This window comes from Homalodisca vitripennis, chromosome 5 (genome assembly GCF_021130785.1).
Source record: "Homalodisca vitripennis isolate AUS2020 chromosome 5, UT_GWSS_2.1, whole genome shotgun sequence".
Classification (NCBI taxonomy): domain Eukaryota; kingdom Metazoa; phylum Arthropoda; class Insecta; order Hemiptera; family Cicadellidae; genus Homalodisca; species Homalodisca vitripennis.
In genome coordinates this window covers 8416106-8434402 of record NC_060211.1, presented here as the reverse complement: position 1 = coordinate 8434402, position 18297 = coordinate 8416106, and the positions used below count along the sequence as shown (strand labels likewise).

Sequence of the window (18297 nt, the reverse complement as noted above, 5' to 3'; positions counted from 1 at the left end):
CGCAATTTAGTGTATTATTGTTCTTAGGGCCCGAATATGCATATGAATTAGGATAATTTGTTTTTGACACGTAGGGGAAATTTAAGGTTACCTTATTAATGTCGAATAATTGTTTGTTATTTTAGTCGTTAATGTAATATACCTAAATGTAATAAAGTTAATGTAATAGAAATTACACCTGAAATGTTTTCCACAACAATTAAATTATCTTTAGAATACTACTCTAAAATCTGTTTTGTTTGTAAGTTTTCAAACATTAAATATGAATTTCAGTTGAAATTAAATTATTGTGAACCTTATAGATTAGTGTTAATAATGCTGGATTTTTTTTATAAATCGAGTACGGTAAATTTGAAATACATTTTTTGCCTGAATAAAAAAGATAAAATGTTGAATCATCAAAGGTTTCTATCTAAACTGCCATATAAATCTAAACTAAGAGTACATTCAGTGATAGTCTTAAGACTGGTTTACGGTGATGTGATTTGTTAACAAGATTTAGGCCTCCAATGGTTTAAAACTAGCAAAGAAGACATAACAATAGTGTACTACGTGGCCGCATTATAAGATTATAAAGGCCAGCCAACAGGCAAAAAGAAAAAAAAAAAAAAAAAAAAAAAGAGATGTACCCATTAAATAAGTGATAAAATTATCTATCAATTCTTGATAGGTAAGAAGTGGGAACAGGTTTGTCAAGTTATTGTATTAGTAATATATTTAAAGTTAATTTAAAATTTCGATGTGTCGTATTTAATACCTGCCAATCCTAAATCCAAACAATGTTGACCTCTGACGAGAAAAGCTGAAAAATTCACCAAAATCCCATAACATATTCATGCGGTGGAGAAATATCAATACAGCTGTTGAATAAAAATAAATACACTCTTTCACCTAACCCACACTTTTAGGTTATGTAAACAAAATAGAAAATTCTCTTTTACCTCAAAATTTTCAGTTTTGAATTATACTATTTTATTTTTTGTGGCAAAAAGGGATAGAGAAATTGATAATGTTCAGAGGAAAGTATCAAAACAAGTTGTTTTCTCTGTTTAGCAGTGGTGGGAGCCAACCTCTCTACGGGTGGATCGTAAAGGTACGCTGCATAGCCACAATAGTCAGTTCTATCTTCAATAGTACGAGACATATTATAATTTCAAGCCTGTGTATTGGCTAAAACTGTTTTTTATGCACTTAAGCCTGAGATATATTGTTTAAACTTCGCATGAGCATATACAATAATTGTCTAAGTTTCTTCTGATAACAGTAGTTTTAAAATTATTAATTGATGTCTGTTTACATTATCAATAAATAATACATCCAAATGGCCAGGCTTACAATGATATGTCTCGTACTAAGTAACAATCAATAGTGCAAGATAGTGCACTAATAACACTCTCACTTTTCAAGTTTTCGAGTACAAACCGAGAAAGTGCTCTACAATACAATTATCTAAGTTTTTAAAACTACTTGAGATATGAGAGTTTATGTCTCGTACTATAACACAATGTGCAATACACTCACGTCTTTCAAAGTTTCGTACAAACCGAGAAGTGCTCTCAATACAATTATATAATTTTTTTAAATCTACTTGATATTATGAGCGTTTATGTCTCGTACTATAGCACAATGTTGCAATACACTCACCTTTCAAGTTTCGTACAAACCGAGAAGTGCTCTCAATACAATTAATATAAGTTTTTAAATCTACTTGAGATATGAGAGTTTAATGTCTCGTACTTTAGCACAATGTGCAATACACTCACCACCTTTCAAGTTTCGTACAAACCGAGAAGTGCTCTCAATACAATTATATAAGTTTTTGTAAATCTATACTTGACCATATGAGAGTTTTATGTCTCTGTACTATAGCACAATGTGCAATTACACTCACCTTTCAAGTTTCGTACAAACCGAGAAGTGCTCTCAATACAATTATATAAGTTTTTAAATCTACTTGACATGGGTGAGAGTTTATGTCTCGTACTATAACACAATGTGCAATACACTCACCTTTCACAAGTTTTCGTACAAACCGAGAAGTGCTACTCAAATACACATTATATAAGTTTTTTAAATCTACTTGACATATGAGAGTTTATGTCAGTACTATAACACAAATGTTGTCAATACACTCAACCTTTCAAGTTTCGTACAAAACCGAGAAGTGCTCTCAATACAATTATATAAGTTTTTAAATCTACTTGACATATGAGAGTTTATGTCCTCGTAGCTATAACACAATGTGCAATACACTCACCTTTCAAGTTTCGTACAAACCGAGAAGTGCTCTCAATACAATTATATAAGTTTTTTAAATCTACTTGACATGTGAGAGTTTATGTCTCGTACTATAACACAATGTGCAATACACTCACCTTTCAAGATTTTCGTACAAACCGAGAAGTGCTCTCAATACAATTATATAAGTTTTTAAAATCTACTTGACATATGAGGAGGTTTATGTCTCGTACTATAACACAATGTGCAATACACACACCTTTCAAGTTTCGTACAAACCGAGAAGTGCTCTCAATACAATTATATAAGTTTTTTAAATCTACTTGGAGATATGAGAGTTTTATGTCTCGTACTATAACACAATGTGCATTACACTCACCTTTGTCAAGTTTCGTACAAACCGAGAAGTGCTCTCAATACAATTATATAAGTTTTTAAATCTAACTTGTCATATGAGAGTTTATGTCTCCAGTACTATAACACAATGTGCAATACACTCACCTTTCAAGTTTCTTACAAACCGCGAAGTGCTCTCAATAACATTATATAAGTTTTTTAAATCTACTTGACATATGAGAGTTTATGTCTCGTACTATAACACAATGTGCAATACACTCACCTTTCAAGTTTCGTACAAACAGAGAAGTGCTCTCAATACAATTATATAAGTTTTATTAAATCTACTTGACAATATGAGAGTTTATGTCTCGTACTATAACACAATGTGCAATACACTCACCTTTCCAAGTTTCGTACAAAACCGAGAAGTGCTCTCAATTACAATTATATAAGTTTTTAAATCTACTTGAAGATATGAGAGTTTATGTCTCGTACTATAACACAATGTGCAATACACTCACCTTTCAAGTTTCGTACAAACCGAGAAGTGCTCTCAATACAATTATATAAGTTTTTAAATCTACTTTCATATGAGAGTTTATGTCTCGTACTATAACACAATGTGGCAATACACTCACCTTTCCAAGTTTCTTACAAACCCGAGAAGTGCTCTCAATACAATTATATAGTTTTTAAATCTACTTGACATATGAGAGTTTATGTTTCGTACTATAACACAATGTGCAATACACCTCACCTTTCAAGTTTCGTACACACCGAGAAGTGCTCTCAATACAATTATATAAGTTTTTAAATCTACTTGACATATGAAGTTTTATGTCTCGTACTATAACACAATGTGCAATACGCTCACCTTTCAAGTTTCGTACAAACCGAGAAGTGCTCCTCAATACAATTATATAAGTTTTAAATCATACTTGAGATATATGAGAGTTTATGTCTCGTACTATAAACACAATGTGCAATACACTCACCTTTCAAGTTTCGTACAAACCGAGAAGTACTCTCAATACAATTATATAAGTTTTTAAATCTACTTGACGATTATGAGAGTTTATGTCTCGTACTATAACACAATGTGCAATACACTCACCTTTCAAGTTTCGTACAAACCGAGAAGATTGCTCTCAATATTACAATTATATAAGTTTTTAAAATCTACTAGGAACATATGAGAGTTTTATGTCTCGTACTATAACACAATAGTGCAATACCACTCACCTTTCAAGTTTCGTACAACCGAGAAGTATCTCTCAATACAATTATAAAGTTTTTTAAAATCTACTTGTCATATGAGAGTTTTATGTCTCGTACTATAGCACAATGTGCAATACACTCACCTTTCAAGTTTCGTACAAACCGAGAAGTGTGCTCTCAATACAATTATATAAGTTTTTAAATCTACTTGAGATATGAGAGTTTATGTCTCGTATCTATAACACAATGTGCAATACACTCACCTTTCAAGTTTTGTTCGTACAAACCGAGAAGTGCTCTCAATCCAATTATATAAGTTTTTAAATCTACTTGAGATTATGAGAGTTTATGTCTCGTACTATAACACAATGTGCAATACAACTCACCTTTCAAGTTTCGTACAAAACCGAGAAGTGCTCTCATACAATTATATAAGTTTTTAAATCTACTTGAGATATGAGAGTTTATGTCTCGTACTATAACACAATGTGCAATACACTCACCTTTCAAGTTTCGTACAAACCGAGAAGTGCTCTCAATACAATTATATAAGTTTTTAAATCTACTTGAGATATGAGAGTTTATGTCTCGTACTATAACACAATGTGCAATACACTCACCTTTCAAGTTTCGTACAAAACCGAGAAGTGCTCTCAATACCAATTATATAAGTTTTTAAATCTACTTAAGATATGACTAGTTATGTCTCGATACTATAACACAATGTGCAATACACTCACCTTTCAAGTTTCGTACAAACCGAGAAAGTGCTCTCAATACAATTAATATAAGTTTTTAAATTTTTAAATCTACTTGAGATATGAGAGTTTATGTCTCGTACTATAACACAATGTGCAATACACTCACCTTTCACAGTTTCGTACAAACCGAGAAGTGCTCTCAATACAATTATATAAGTTTTTAAATCTACTTGACATATGAGAGTTTATGTCTCGTACTATAACACAATGTGCAATATACACTCACCTTTCAAGTTTCGTACAAACCGAGAAGTGTCTCTCAATACAATTATATAAGTTTTTAAATCTACTTGAGATATGAGAGTTTATGTCTCGTACTATAACACAATGTGCAATACACTCACCTTTCAAGTTTCGTACAAACCGAGAAGTGCTCTCAATACAATTATATAAGTTTTTAAATCTACTTGACATATTAGAGTTTTGGAATTAATTACATATAACATTAATGATATTATGGTCTATTTTACCCTAAAACAATAAGCCTAGGTATGTGAAAACCAAGACTTTTCTGTCATCAACAATGACAATTTTGTATGTTTATTGGCATAACACTATTCAATTCACAGTGAAATGACGATTCCATCTTTAGGAATTAACGTTTTATCCCTACAGTAGTATTAATTAACTTTTACCACCTTTAAACGTTTGACGCGAATCACACACAACACCATCACTGCAATGTTTTTTTCCTGTAAATACGACACATTCTCAGATGGAATTCTGCCGCAATATTCCCTTTTACTTGCAGAAATAGAATAAAACTCCTTGATTTACATTTGGTGGGTAGCTAAATAGAGGCGGCCATATTTAAGCGACTGCTCTACTTAGCGCAATTCTAGGAGGGTCGTTGGGCCAACGATCAGTTGAGTAATCGAACCGTTCCCGCGCAAACTCGGCAGTGACAAATGTTGTAGCGGGGAAGATGCGCGATCGACTACTGCGCACACCGCGGACCTGTCACGTGTCTGGCCGTCATGGCGTGAGATCGGAGGTTGAATAAAAACGGCTCTTGACAATTCAAAGTTACTTTAGACAGGGCCTTAAACATTTCGATAGAATTTCTTTTTTTCAGAGTTCGTAATTCACAAACTGTCATGCATTGTAATGATGACGCAAACTAAGATGACAATTTTCACAGTCTTTCTTTTATGTATTTACAATGTTGTAGACTATTTTAAAAATCACAATTCAATATCGTTTTGTTATATGTGACTGCAGATAATTACATCGTCAGGGTATTTAGACCATAGTATTTTAGTTCAAGTATTAAACAAATAAAATAAATAGCATGTATAAAAATGTGTAACTAAAGATTTGTAGGGGATTTTCTTGGCTCGGTAACATACGAAGCGTGTGGGAGCAACAAGCGGTGAGCTGCATCCTGCAGATACAATTGGAAACAATGTGTATCCAATTTGTGCATAACAGTAATTGCATGAAAAAGGGAGAGTCAATTAAATTATGATGACAGGCCAGATGGCAGTTGATACTTTAAGTGACATGATTCACCTCACTCGACATTCATCTTAAGCGGTTGACTCACACTTTTGGTTTGTTGTGTTGGTTATGTATATATTACGCCGTGGAATTCTGCTTCTCTTCGCATACTATATTAAACGCTTGTGAAATGTTAACAATAGCTAAAATGATTCAATAACAGTAGGGCCTATAGAGATAACAAAGATAGCTGTATTGTACTGGATTCTGTATTGTAAATCGAAATGATGTGGTACACCTAGAAATACAGAAAGTGTATATGTTGAACTCAAAAATTCATAAAAGTTCATAAATACACAAAAATAATAAATGGACATTTTGCGCAGTTATGACACTGAATAATAACATTCACTTCTCTGGTAGGCCTTCAATTTGATATAAATTGTATATAGTACGTTTACCGCTACTATTGAATGTTGTGACTCTTTCCAGAAAAGTGTTTCATAATACTTTTTATTGTTAGTGCATTTGTGGTATGCAATTGGTACTTTAAATGTCTGATGTAATAAGGACACAAACGAACAAGTCGAATTTAACTGTAACAATAACAATGGTTTTTTTTCCATTTTTAGTTTGTAATTAGACTTCGTGGTGTGGTATCAATGATTTTAATCGCTCAAAGGACTGCACGTTTTCAGAACTTGCCTTGCGAAAGAGTCCAACAATAGTACGATGAATATACGTATTAAATGCCGTTTCATAAATGCTGGGGGACTTTACCCAGTTTTAGGTAGATTTTGTATTCAAAATAACACTATCGCATTTATCCTCATAATACTAATTAAGGAAAATTTGTACCTAACGTCAATGAACTTGATCTCCAGAGTCCAAAACCATCCCCGTTCCAAAGTGATATATATATCAACTCTCACTTGCCTGGTGAGTTCACTACCATTACACCACAGAGCCGTTTAATATATATACATATAAAAAACGCGGCTTGTGCAAACAAGTTAAAACTGTACAGAATGGTTTGCTAGCTCGGTGCTCTATGTCGTTCCAATATGGCGCCGTTTCAACTAAAAACTCTACACTCCGTCATCTATGAACCCATTGAAAAAGTTTAGTGGTCTGGAATGCTTATACCATTTCCAACAATTGTTATAAAGAATTCTTTCTTGAAAGGTTTTTAATATATTGATTACAGTACATCAAATCTCATAAAAAACAAATTTTTGGTATTTCTGTTACAAAATATATCTACTTTTTCCGACTGAGATAGAAGGATTTCTTTTAGAGGCCCATTTGGAGAGGAGTGAAATAGACCTAAGTGGCTATAGAAATACAATGGAATGGGATTTTTTAATACTATTGGTTATAATAGAGTTATGCGGTCTATAAAAAGCAGACAGAATCGGCAGAATGGGCGGGAATTTTTGCGCTCATATGTTGGCCACTGGTGGCATGCTGCACCTTCTCCATCCGTAAAGAATCTCAAAACATGAGTAACAAGACTTCTGGTCTCTCTCTTCTGTTCCTCATTGCCATTCGTCACCTGTGCAGCAGCGACTTGGTGTTCCATCTCTTCTCAGCGTTGTGTTTCAGGCTGACTGACAATATCTTCTTCTGTTCATCTATGATCCAATAGTTTCTATCAACCGGATGTACCGGTAGACCATGTTGATTTTTCTTTATAAGAACAATGTTAAACATCAAAAATTTTTACTATCTTAATATTAGTCTCATAATTATTGAAGGTGTGTCATTTAAAAATATAATAAATACCCATGTAAACTATTTTTAGTTTTGTAAATATTTTAATTGGCTATTCAGACCAAATTGTAAACCTTTTTGAACTTCATCGTTTGTATGTTCAAAAAGAATACACTTAACTAGAAAACCCACAAAGCTTTTGGGTGCTTATTAATAAGATATTCAAAACAAGAATAGCCCAACTCCCCTGACGCTACGACCAAAAATAAGGGCGTAAAGGTTCACGAGGTTTAACATTGTTCTTATGGGGTAAAACTCAATGTCGTTTCTCTAAAGGCGGTTTTCGCGGTATTCACAGGTGTATGTCTTGGATTTATTATCTTTTTTGCATGCTTAAACCTTATTTTCTGTAGCACATTAAGCTTGACGAAGAAAGCAGAAATCAGTTCTAGAAACTTCGCGTTTCGGCTTTGCGTAACACAATAATGATACTAATGCCCGCAATCCTATTATATTTTCAAGTCGTATATTAGTAACAATGCATTTTAGACACACAAATAATAATAATTTCTGTATAATTGCATTAAACATTCATTCTTTGTATTATACAAATGTAAAACTCCCGATATTCGTTTCTTTATATTTCAACATGTTTGGTGTATTTTTCAGATATAATTTATTATCCCAGTTTGATAAATGCCTCATTGCTGAAATTTCCCTCATGCTATTTATCTTTTTAGACATTAATGTTACTTCTTAAGTCTATAAAACTAGTGCAAAAGAGAACGAAATGACATGCAATGTGCCAAAATGTTAGTCTTATTGGGAGCACTAATTGGCTGAGCTTTAGCTAAGCTTATCACTCAAGGGCTGGCAAAATTCCATGTCTGTCGTTCAAAACGATATCTACCCTATCGAGAACAAACAACCTATATACTTTAAATTTTGCATGAAGTTTCAGGTAACATCTAGTTTGAAGATGTTGAATTTGGATGAGCGTCAGTGAACATTGGTATTATGGGAAGCCAAGATTATAACTAGGAAATCACAGAATACAGAAGGTAGGAGTCCGCCACACCCCGTGTCGCAATAACACGCTTCTCTGGGGTTGCATGCAACAATTCCAAGTCTGCATCTTACTGTTGCTGTTACTATTTCACATGACAGGATGTCGTATTATTTTTTGTTTATTCCAAGATTTTCTTGTGGCCGTCATGATCAGGCATGTGTAAGCAAATCTTATAATGTAGCTATGGTGGGAAGGGTCGATTCAATACCAATGTTGAGTTTTGCTCCATTGAAAACATATTCTCAATGTCTCATCAGAAACACAAGTATCTTCTCACCTAGATTACACCATACTTTAATATTGTTTCTAGGTGTTTCTGATATCAAAACGATGTAAATCGTTCGTTCTGAGCTTCTTCGTCGCCGTCGTTTTTTCGATCTCTTCAGATGAACATGACTCTAGATTCCAGGAGTCTGGGACAGTACTAGGTTCCAGTCGCTGCGCTGCGGAAGTTAATTCTGTTTCCATCCATGATGGATTGAGTAAGACAGTTTAATATGGCATATGTGTTGGCTTCACGGTAAATGTGTAGGTTCTATGCCTGACAGACTGTGGTGATTCCAGTGTCTGGTGTTATGATTATGGATTTCCTCATTACTCATTGACTTACAATCAAGGGCACTTGCGTGTAATTAATAGTTGTTGTACAGATACAACCCTTTGAACATCAGAGAGTAATGTTCCTGCTATCTAGACTCATACATATGAAGCTTTTTAAGTTCAACATGATTACGTTTCAAGTTCTTTTTCCTTTCCATTACAGTAAATTATTTTGGGGTACCTTCCATAAAATTAATGATTGACTACAATGTAGAAAAAACATTTATTACAACGATAAATAAGCTCATAGATTATTGTAAACAGCTTTTCATAGAAACTCGAATTCTAACTTTGAAAGTTTATTTACTGTGTCACTACTCGAACACTAGACGTAGGGATATAATTATATTTCTTTTTTTGGGTTCGAGACAATTAGATCACGTTATGACACCACTTAATATGGTTACTAGCTGCCCTCCAAAGCGAAGAGTTCAATTTCTATAACTTATAAAATTGCATACTTCTCTGATTAAAAATAGTTGCATAATATTAAGGAGTTTTTAACGTAATAGCAGACAATTTAGTGTATTCATACAAGCATTTTTTTTCTTTTTTCTTACTTATACTGTATTTTGCCATATTGTTGTTTTCACACTATGCCATTTATTTTAATTTGCCTTTTTGACTCTGATTTCGCCTGTTAAGCTTTTAACCTCATTTGAGCTTTAAGAACATCATACCTGCCAGTTGTAACTGTTTATCCATGTTTACGTTTAGAATTTTAATGTAACATTATTATATTTATAATTTGAGTTTTTTAAGTTGATTTTTAGTTATAGAAATTAAACTCTTCTTAATCAGTTAATTTGTAGTGATTAAAATGTGGTAAATATTTATTATGTTGGAAACATGAAGAGTTAAAAGCACAAATAGTCTGATAAGATAATCTCTGTTTCAGAAGTGTAATGATGCAAATAGCCCCACTCCACTGTACACGAATCTTGACGTTTAAAGAGTCGGTTTCTAAGAACCGCGGATGTGACACGTATCCGCGCAGCGTCAATGCCTCAATTATCGCGCAGCTGGCGGCTGCATTCAGAAGACACGGTGCTGCCGTTTTTCAACACTGCGGCATTCATGGAACGACAATTTCCGCGCTTTTTGCTTGCGCGACACGTTGACGTCTGCCGAATCAGTTGCCTGCTAGCAGAAACCAATGTAGTACGAGTACGAATCGCATTGACGCAAGTAAAACTTGAAGTCGAAGTATTTTACCAACTAGAGTTGGATGATAAACTTTTTGCTTTGGTTCGGAAAAAGAAACTATTATGTTACTTCCAGAACCGGAATTATAAAAATAAAACAAAATATATGTTTGAAGAAATGGTAGTAACATTTCTGTTCATAGAAACTTCCCTCCCCACATTACTTCTAATGCAAATGAATTACGTTTGTATCATAATACAAATGATTCTGATTCGTCATAACGAATCAGAATGTTTATATTCCAAGAGCCTTGAGCCAATTTACATTTAATAAATACGCAATTTGGATTTTTTTTATCGATAGAGAGATTTCTCTAAAAATAGAAATTGATCGTTAGCCAAGCTGGTTTTGAAATGGGTCGAAAAGGGTGGGTGTGAAAAGGTTTTTAAACGATTATTTCGGGAATCATATTTAATTTTATCACACTTAAAACCCTTCCCAAGTGGAGAACCCTTCCCGATATGTGCAGTTCATGTTGGGGTGAACATTTTTATACACCTTTAATTATTTTATACACCAAGAATTAGTAATACTGATTGTAGAGCGGTATCAAGTAATTGCGTAGACTTTGCTCGCACACCACGTATCGTTAGCGTATTACACCAAGCTATCCTTTATGTGGTTACTAAGATCATTTGCATACAACAGATACAAAAGAGGACCTATAATAGAACCTTGGGGAATGCTGGAGATTATAGGAAGAAAACTAGAACTTGATTTGCCCAAAGAATTCATTACCTCGACACATTGGTTTCTCCCAAAGAGTTAGCAGTCAAACCAATGCTGTGAAACTCCTCTAAAGGCTGATGATTTTGAAGAAAATTAATCAGTCTTTCATGAATGATGCGTTCATAAAACTTTACTTAATATAGAAAGAATAGATATCGGTCTATAATTTTCTGGATAATTATTTGGACCCCTTCTTAAATACAGGTATAACTTTGAATGTTTAAGACTAGATGGAAATTTACCGTGTGATATTGAATTATTAAGTAAGACAGTCAACGGCACTGCTAAAGCTGCTGCTACTTGTTTGATTATCGCCGGACACACGTCATAAATATTAATAGCATTGCTAGACGTAAGGTTTTAAATTACATTAACAACTTCAATTTCTGAGACTGGGGTAAAGAAAAGAGAAGAATTGCACCGAAGAAGAGTAGTTCATGGTTGAATATTAGATACATTTTGAGGAAATTTGGAAACGTTTACAAACATATTACTAAACAATATGGCAATATCGTTTGGCTAGGTTAAAGAAAACTGTCTATCGGGTAATCACGCAGGAGTACATAAGTCTCTTTAACTTGTAATATATCATATTATGTTAGCCATACCATATCGTATGTTTTAGATCAAACCAATAGTAATGTATTTATTAAAAAAGGTCAGTATGATCGTCATAAATGAAGAAAATTGAACATCAATGTTCTGTTCAGCGAAAATGAGTTGTCAATCAGTTGCCAATACTAGTTCACCGAATTTAATTATTAATTAAATTGCGTTACAACTAAATAATTAAAACTACATATACACGAACAAATAACTTAACAATAAAACTAATTTTATGAGTATTAGCTGATATAATCGTACAGCAATACAAATAATCTTTCATGTCCTGGACTAATAATAGTAGAACTAATAACCGTGTAAGAAGTCATTATTTTGATAAAACATGGAAATGAGGTTATGTATTAATTTTGAACAATTCTCATAATAATTTATGTAATTTGAGCGTCGTAAATGTTTGTTTCATAACGAGTAATTATTATCGTATACATATAATACAGAGTTTCAAAATTATGTGTTATGAGTATTCAAATGAATATTCATGCCTCAATAAATGAGATACTATTTATTTCGTATGATTCAAATACTGCAATACAAAAATAGTGTTGCTAGTTTTGTTTTCAGCTACCTTAATGTAAATTATAAGTTAATTGCGTACCATTATCTTAGCATTGACCACACTGATCAAATTAAAGCTCAACAATTTTCAATAAAGTGAATTGATACAAAATTTTTAACAAACTTAAATATTTTATTAAAAGATGAGGACATTTTTGAAAGGTTAAATGAAAGTTTAGTTTCTTTTAGTTCTTATCAGTACTTACTACAACTGAGTAATAATCGATGGACTATACATTGTACTTCTTGCCACTCTCTTTGCGACTGCATATGGAGATGGATCTGGTCTTAAATTTGTTCCTCAGTGTAAATGAATTTTCCACCAGGTGGCCGAGTTGGTAATAATGATTCTGATAGCAAGGCAAGTCTAATCAAACATTTTCCTCACTGGAGCAAGATATGATTGCTGATCAAAGTATATTATATACAAAACACCGATACAACCAAATGATACATAGTTTCTGTCTTGAGAACAATTGGTGTGAAAAGTACTCTAAGAACTAGTATAGAGCTTCAAAGTAATTTTCTAAATAACACCTAGCTTTCAGTGTCAGTGAAAATGTTGTAAAGATTTTTTTAAAGATATTCTGTTTGGAATTTAAAAAAATGTTTTACTAAACAAGAAGTTCGAATTTGCGTCAATGATGTTTTTACAGACTGTGCTATTTGTTAATTGTGTAATCACGTTCTGCAGAACTTTTAAAAGTACTACACATTTCGCTACCCAAATAATTTTAAATTGTGAATTTGTTATTTTATTTCAATATTAATTTTGTGCATAGTATAATCATTACTAGCTTTAGCGCTTAGCATAGTTTGTTTTGTTGGAGATGGTAGATACACTCTGTTGCACCGCGGGTATGTATGTCCTCCTTTAGACACGTCAGTATCTCATGGAGCAATTGTGGAGTCACTGGACAATATTCTCTAAAGTATGCTTCACAATTAAACAAGTGCCATAGGAATATTTCAGCTGTCCTAAAATATGGATTGCACTCTTTTGATACTAAAGAACTGATAAATATTAGGACTTCTTCGGCCCTTCTTCCTATAGCAATGCGTAGCTACATCCATATTCATTAACTCAGAATGAATATTGCTCACCAAAATCACGCGCTCTTAAAAAACATAACAAGCGTTTGATAATACGACAGCAACAATCAATTTACGTTCATGGATGCTTACGTATTGGTGATCCTTAATATCACGGTTTATAGAGTTCTTGGATGAGCCTTACCTAACTTTTCTTTTCTGCTGTTCCCACCCAAATGTTCCCTATACTTCCGTTTATGGTTGATAATGTAGAAAATTTTTTTAAATAGGTGTTGGTATGATGTAAATACATCAAATCTGTTCCTGTTGTATTTTGCTTCAAGGCCTCCACGTGTGCGATGTCTGTTGCCAGGAGATGAGCGGATCGGTGCACCAAGTGAAGGACGAAGACCTGAAGAGGACGGTGCTGGAGTTGACGGGTACCAATATCGCCACGGCTCACATTACCAGTCCTCCTCCTCCCCACCACTGCCTGGGGCTCAGACTTCCTTGGATCACGCTCCACCTCAAGTATTTCAATCAACCTTTCTCTTTTGAAGTTCAGGTAAAAAAGAAAGGCTTTAAGTGTTTTTTTATTTGTTAGTAAGAGTTGGCGATACAATTTTAAGATGAAGATTTGTATAATGATTACCATTAATTAAGAATCGGCTGAGGTGAAATGTTCTTGAGTTTTCTCCCGTAAGAACATTATTAAACCTCAGGCACCTTACGCCCTTATTTTTGTCATATCGTTATGGAAGAAGTGCCATTTTAAAGATGTAATTAATACATATCCAAATGCAAAGTGTATACGTTTTGAGAATTCAAAAGATAAACCACAGTAAAGTTTGTAATGTTTTCAGAATTCCCTATAAACTAGTGTAAAATATAAGGAGTCATGGATGCGTAATAGTTATAACTTTAAAATAAGACACCTTTCATAATCCTACGACCAAAAATAAGCTCGTAAATGTTCATGAAGTTTAATAATGCTCTCGTGGGGCTAAAACCAGGATGGCCGCCAATAAGGTCGGCTTTTAATTGAACCGTAAGCTACCGTCTACATTATTCATATCTCTATTCAAGTTGAAATAAAACATAATTAAAAACCAAGTTTAACTGCGTAAATTAAAGTTATATTTTGTTTAAACGCTACAGTATTTTTCAAACTCTATGGTCATTTCTAACAATGCTTGCTGTATCTTCCTTGAATATATTTTCATAGAATAATACACTAGCTCTTTATACGAGTACTTAACGCATTACAAACGTATAACAAAAATGAAATATAAATATTTGTATTTTTTAGTAATATCCAAGCCTGAATCTCATGCTACATCAAAATTGATGTAACTCGACGATTTTTCTAAGAATTTACAATATGGTTATGAGTTAATATTTCGGTCGATAAATCTGTACTGAGTCAGATGAAAAGCAACGTAAACCTAAATGTTACTCCCTACTCCCTATTGCAGATCCTAGACGACGACGAGATGCAGAGGCGGTTCCGGTTTAGCACCTACCACAAGGAGACGAAGCTATCGACGTTCCTGACGACAATGCCACTGAAGGTGGTTCCCGGCTGGAACATCGTTCAGCTGAACCTGGCAGAGTATACCCTCTTTGTCAGAGAGAGCTTACGTAAACCTAAATGTTACTACATGTTGCAGATCCTGGACGACGACTGCGGAAGGTCCAAGTACCTACCACAAGGAGTTGAAACTATCGACGTTCCTGACAACGATGCCACTGTTTCCCGGCTTATCGGACCGTTCATGTGACGCTGACAGAGGACCCACGGGGCCAGATGAAAATCAAGCTCGAAATGGGCCAACCTGTTGCAGATCCTGCACAAGAGTAGACAAACCAACCTACCACTCCTCTATCGACGTTCCTGACAACGATGCCACTGAAGCTGGTTCCCGGCTGGAACATCGTTCAGCTGAACCTGGCAGAGTATACCCTCAGCGGTTGACAAGCAACGTAAATGGGCCTAAATGTTACTACAGTTGCAGATCCTGGACGACGACGAGATGCGGAGGCGGTTCCGGTTCAGTACCTACCACAAGGAGTTGAAACTATCGACGTTCCTGACAACGATGCCACTGAAGCTGGTTCCCGGCTGGAACATCGTTCAGCTGAACCTGGCAGAGTTCACAGAGAGAGCTTACGGCACGATGTACATGGAGACGCTGAAGGTCCAAGTCCACGCCAACTGTCGCCTGCTCAAGGTGTTCTTATCGGACCGCATGTACGCTGACGCGGACCTCCCCAGCGGTTACAAGCTCGAAATGGGCCAAATTCGGCACAAAGTGGAAAAACCAACTCGCACTCCTCTACCTCAAAGAACTCAGAAAAAATAGTAAATAGTTCGAAAATTGTTCTACCGATTCCGGTCATTACTGTGTTTTATTTGAATCAAGAATCTAGGAATCTTTATTGTCTTTAATGACAATGCTATGAACGTCACTTTTTAATACAACTAAAAGGCCTACTCTTATTACACCTTTAAAATCCCATAAAACAAGTGTAATGATTAGACATTTAGAATATTTGGTAAAAGTAAATTTATATATACATGGTAAATGTGAATAACGCCACAATTTGCTCATTAAAAAGAAAATAAACGTAAATATGGTGTTAGCAGCACCTCGTTTAATATATATAGAGATATATAATATAGATATATAAATATATCTATATAGAGATATAAAAATAGATAACAATAAAACAACTAAAAATTGACAATATATAACCTTCCAAAAAATAAAAATAGCAATAAAATAAACTTAACAATAACAAATAAATAATAGGATATATAACTATTAACAAAATCTTAATTATTAAAATATTAAAGTACTATTATCACAGGTTAAGTAGTCATTTAAAGAATAAAATGTGTACTATTTGTATAGTCAAGTATGGTAGTAACTAAAATCAAAAACGTTAATTTATTATGCTTTGCAAGCAAAGAAAACTTGAGTCAGACATTGAATAAAACAGAAACTATGGAGCGTGGTTTCTTGATAGAAACTGGATGTGGATTTATATCACATTCAGTTCTTTTATCCACTTTAACACGTTGCTCATCATCTTCACTATGAAGACTGACTACACCCTCCCCTCCCCATCCCCCCTCAAAAAACTACGCAAAAGACAATCTTCAAAAAGATAATGACGCATTATCTGGGTGTCGACTCCTAAGTCGCAGGATACATTGGGAGCCTAGACCCAGCTAAACTTTCAAGACCCATTCTTACCCATATCAGTGCGAAATCTATACAACAAAGTACATCCTCTCCGATGCAGTTATACACCATCTACTATTTCCGTTGGATTAGGCATCAAGTTCTTGAGTAATTGTGTTACGTGGTCAATCGATAATCAAGAATGAAATACATAAATATGTCGTGGAGTACAGTATATACCCGTGTAAAGTTTATGGACAGGAATACCTGGTCAGGGCTATTAATCTAAGTTGTCTCCTTCGGTGTGATATTTGCATAAATGACTAAAAGTGGCTCATAAATATTCATGGACATGAGTCTCGGCTATTAAAATAAGTGACATGCGTGAAAAATTGTCCAAATCTATGTTACCATGCAGAAGGGTCGTAAATCTAATTTATTCAAACTCTAAACTATTTAATTTCGTAGAGTTCTCAGAATTAAAACTCTCAGTATAGCTAGTGACGCTAGGTTATTTGATACAGCCCGAAAACATCAGCGTTAGATCGTTAGAAACCTCGTTGGCTAATCACTGGTGATAATCCTGTTTTTTCAGCTAATAATAAATTTAGATAATGGGGTTAAAGTAGCCAACAAAACACATTTTATAGGTCAATTTTCTAATTGTTAGTAAATTCCTTAGAATCTAGTTTTATAGAAGAAATCTTCTGAGAATTAGCAAGCATTTTACCAGAAAGTATGATTTCACAGAAAGTCACTTGAGAGATATAGAATCTGTAATACGAATATATTTAGAGCAATTTCGCAATTACAATATTGATTGGAGCTTCTTGGAATTTTCCAACAACCTCGTACACGGTGAGGAAGAATATCAATTGATTGATTGATTGCGTTTATTCCTATAATTTAGACACAAAATAAATAAAAAATATTTTTCTAGAAATGTAACATAATTGTGATATTTTAAAACTTAAATGCAGTTTTTCATTTATTTATTTATGTGGAATTCATATACTTTACCACCGTGTACATGATAGCATTTTAAAGGCACACGCCCACTAAGGATCGTAATAGTGGTAGCTTATAAATGGTTCTCAAGTAATAAATTATTATTGTGGAAATCTCTTATAGACCAATGGAAACGTTGATATTAGGACATTAAGACGTATGAAACATTTTTGGTTATTTTTCTGCTCATAGACGTTTTTTGTGAACAGGAGAAGCCGATCCCCTTTTATGCCTTATTCTGTCCGTCCCCATGGGCCACTGGCCTGTGCGAGGATCTTATCAAACAAAATAAGGGGGAGAGTCGATAAAGTACAAAAAAATGGTCGATGGTACTGATAAAAAGTTCAAAGGCCACAGACAGGATTCGAACGTGCGGTATCTCTAACCCAGACTCATAGTCCAACGTCTTAGACCGCTCGGCCATCGGCACTCCATAACGATCCTAAAAAGATTCCTCAACACCCTATATGCTATCTCGTAAAGAAACATTAAAGACTGCAGGTCAAATGTGATGCAGTGACTGAATAAAGGTCATTACAAAATGTTACATTGTCACAGGTATCAAGAAGACTATTGT

General features: G+C 34.2%; 1 protein-coding gene across 2 annotated transcripts; it reads left to right on the top strand.

Moving 5' to 3' along the window:
• Window positions 1-855: 855 nt before the first annotated feature.
• LOC124363794 (cilia- and flagella-associated protein 20-like) lies at window positions 856-15912 on the top strand. 2 transcript variants are annotated; one of them, XM_046819055.1, is made up of 3 exons: window positions 856-1093; window positions 13898-14089; window positions 15540-15912. In XM_046819055.1, the coding sequence occupies exons 1-3, from the start codon at window positions 1010-1012 to the stop codon at window positions 15885-15887; spliced, it is 624 nt and encodes a 207-aa protein (XP_046675011.1). In that variant the 5' UTR covers window positions 856-1009; the 3' UTR covers window positions 15888-15912. The 2 variants fall into 2 exon arrangements, with proteins under 2 accessions (XP_046675011.1, XP_046675012.1); XM_046819056.1 differs by having other exon boundaries at window positions 949-1093; window positions 13869-14089.
• The last annotated feature ends 2385 nt before the right edge of the window (window positions 15913-18297 follow it).

Bases quoted from the DNA above. Each gene is read 5' to 3' on its own strand.
- LOC124363794 (XM_046819055.1), top strand. From the start codon at position 1,010: ATGTTCAGAGGAAAGTATCAAAACAAGTTGTTTTCTCTGTTTAGCAGT. The intron at 1,094-13,897 runs GTACGCTGCATA...GTCTGTTGCCAG, and splicing joins TCTACGGGTGGATCGTAAAG to GAGATGAGCGGATCGGTGCA. The intron at 14,090-15,539 runs GTAAAAAAGAAA...CTACAGTTGCAG, and splicing joins CTTTCTCTTTTGAAGTTCAG to ATCCTGGACGACGACGAGAT.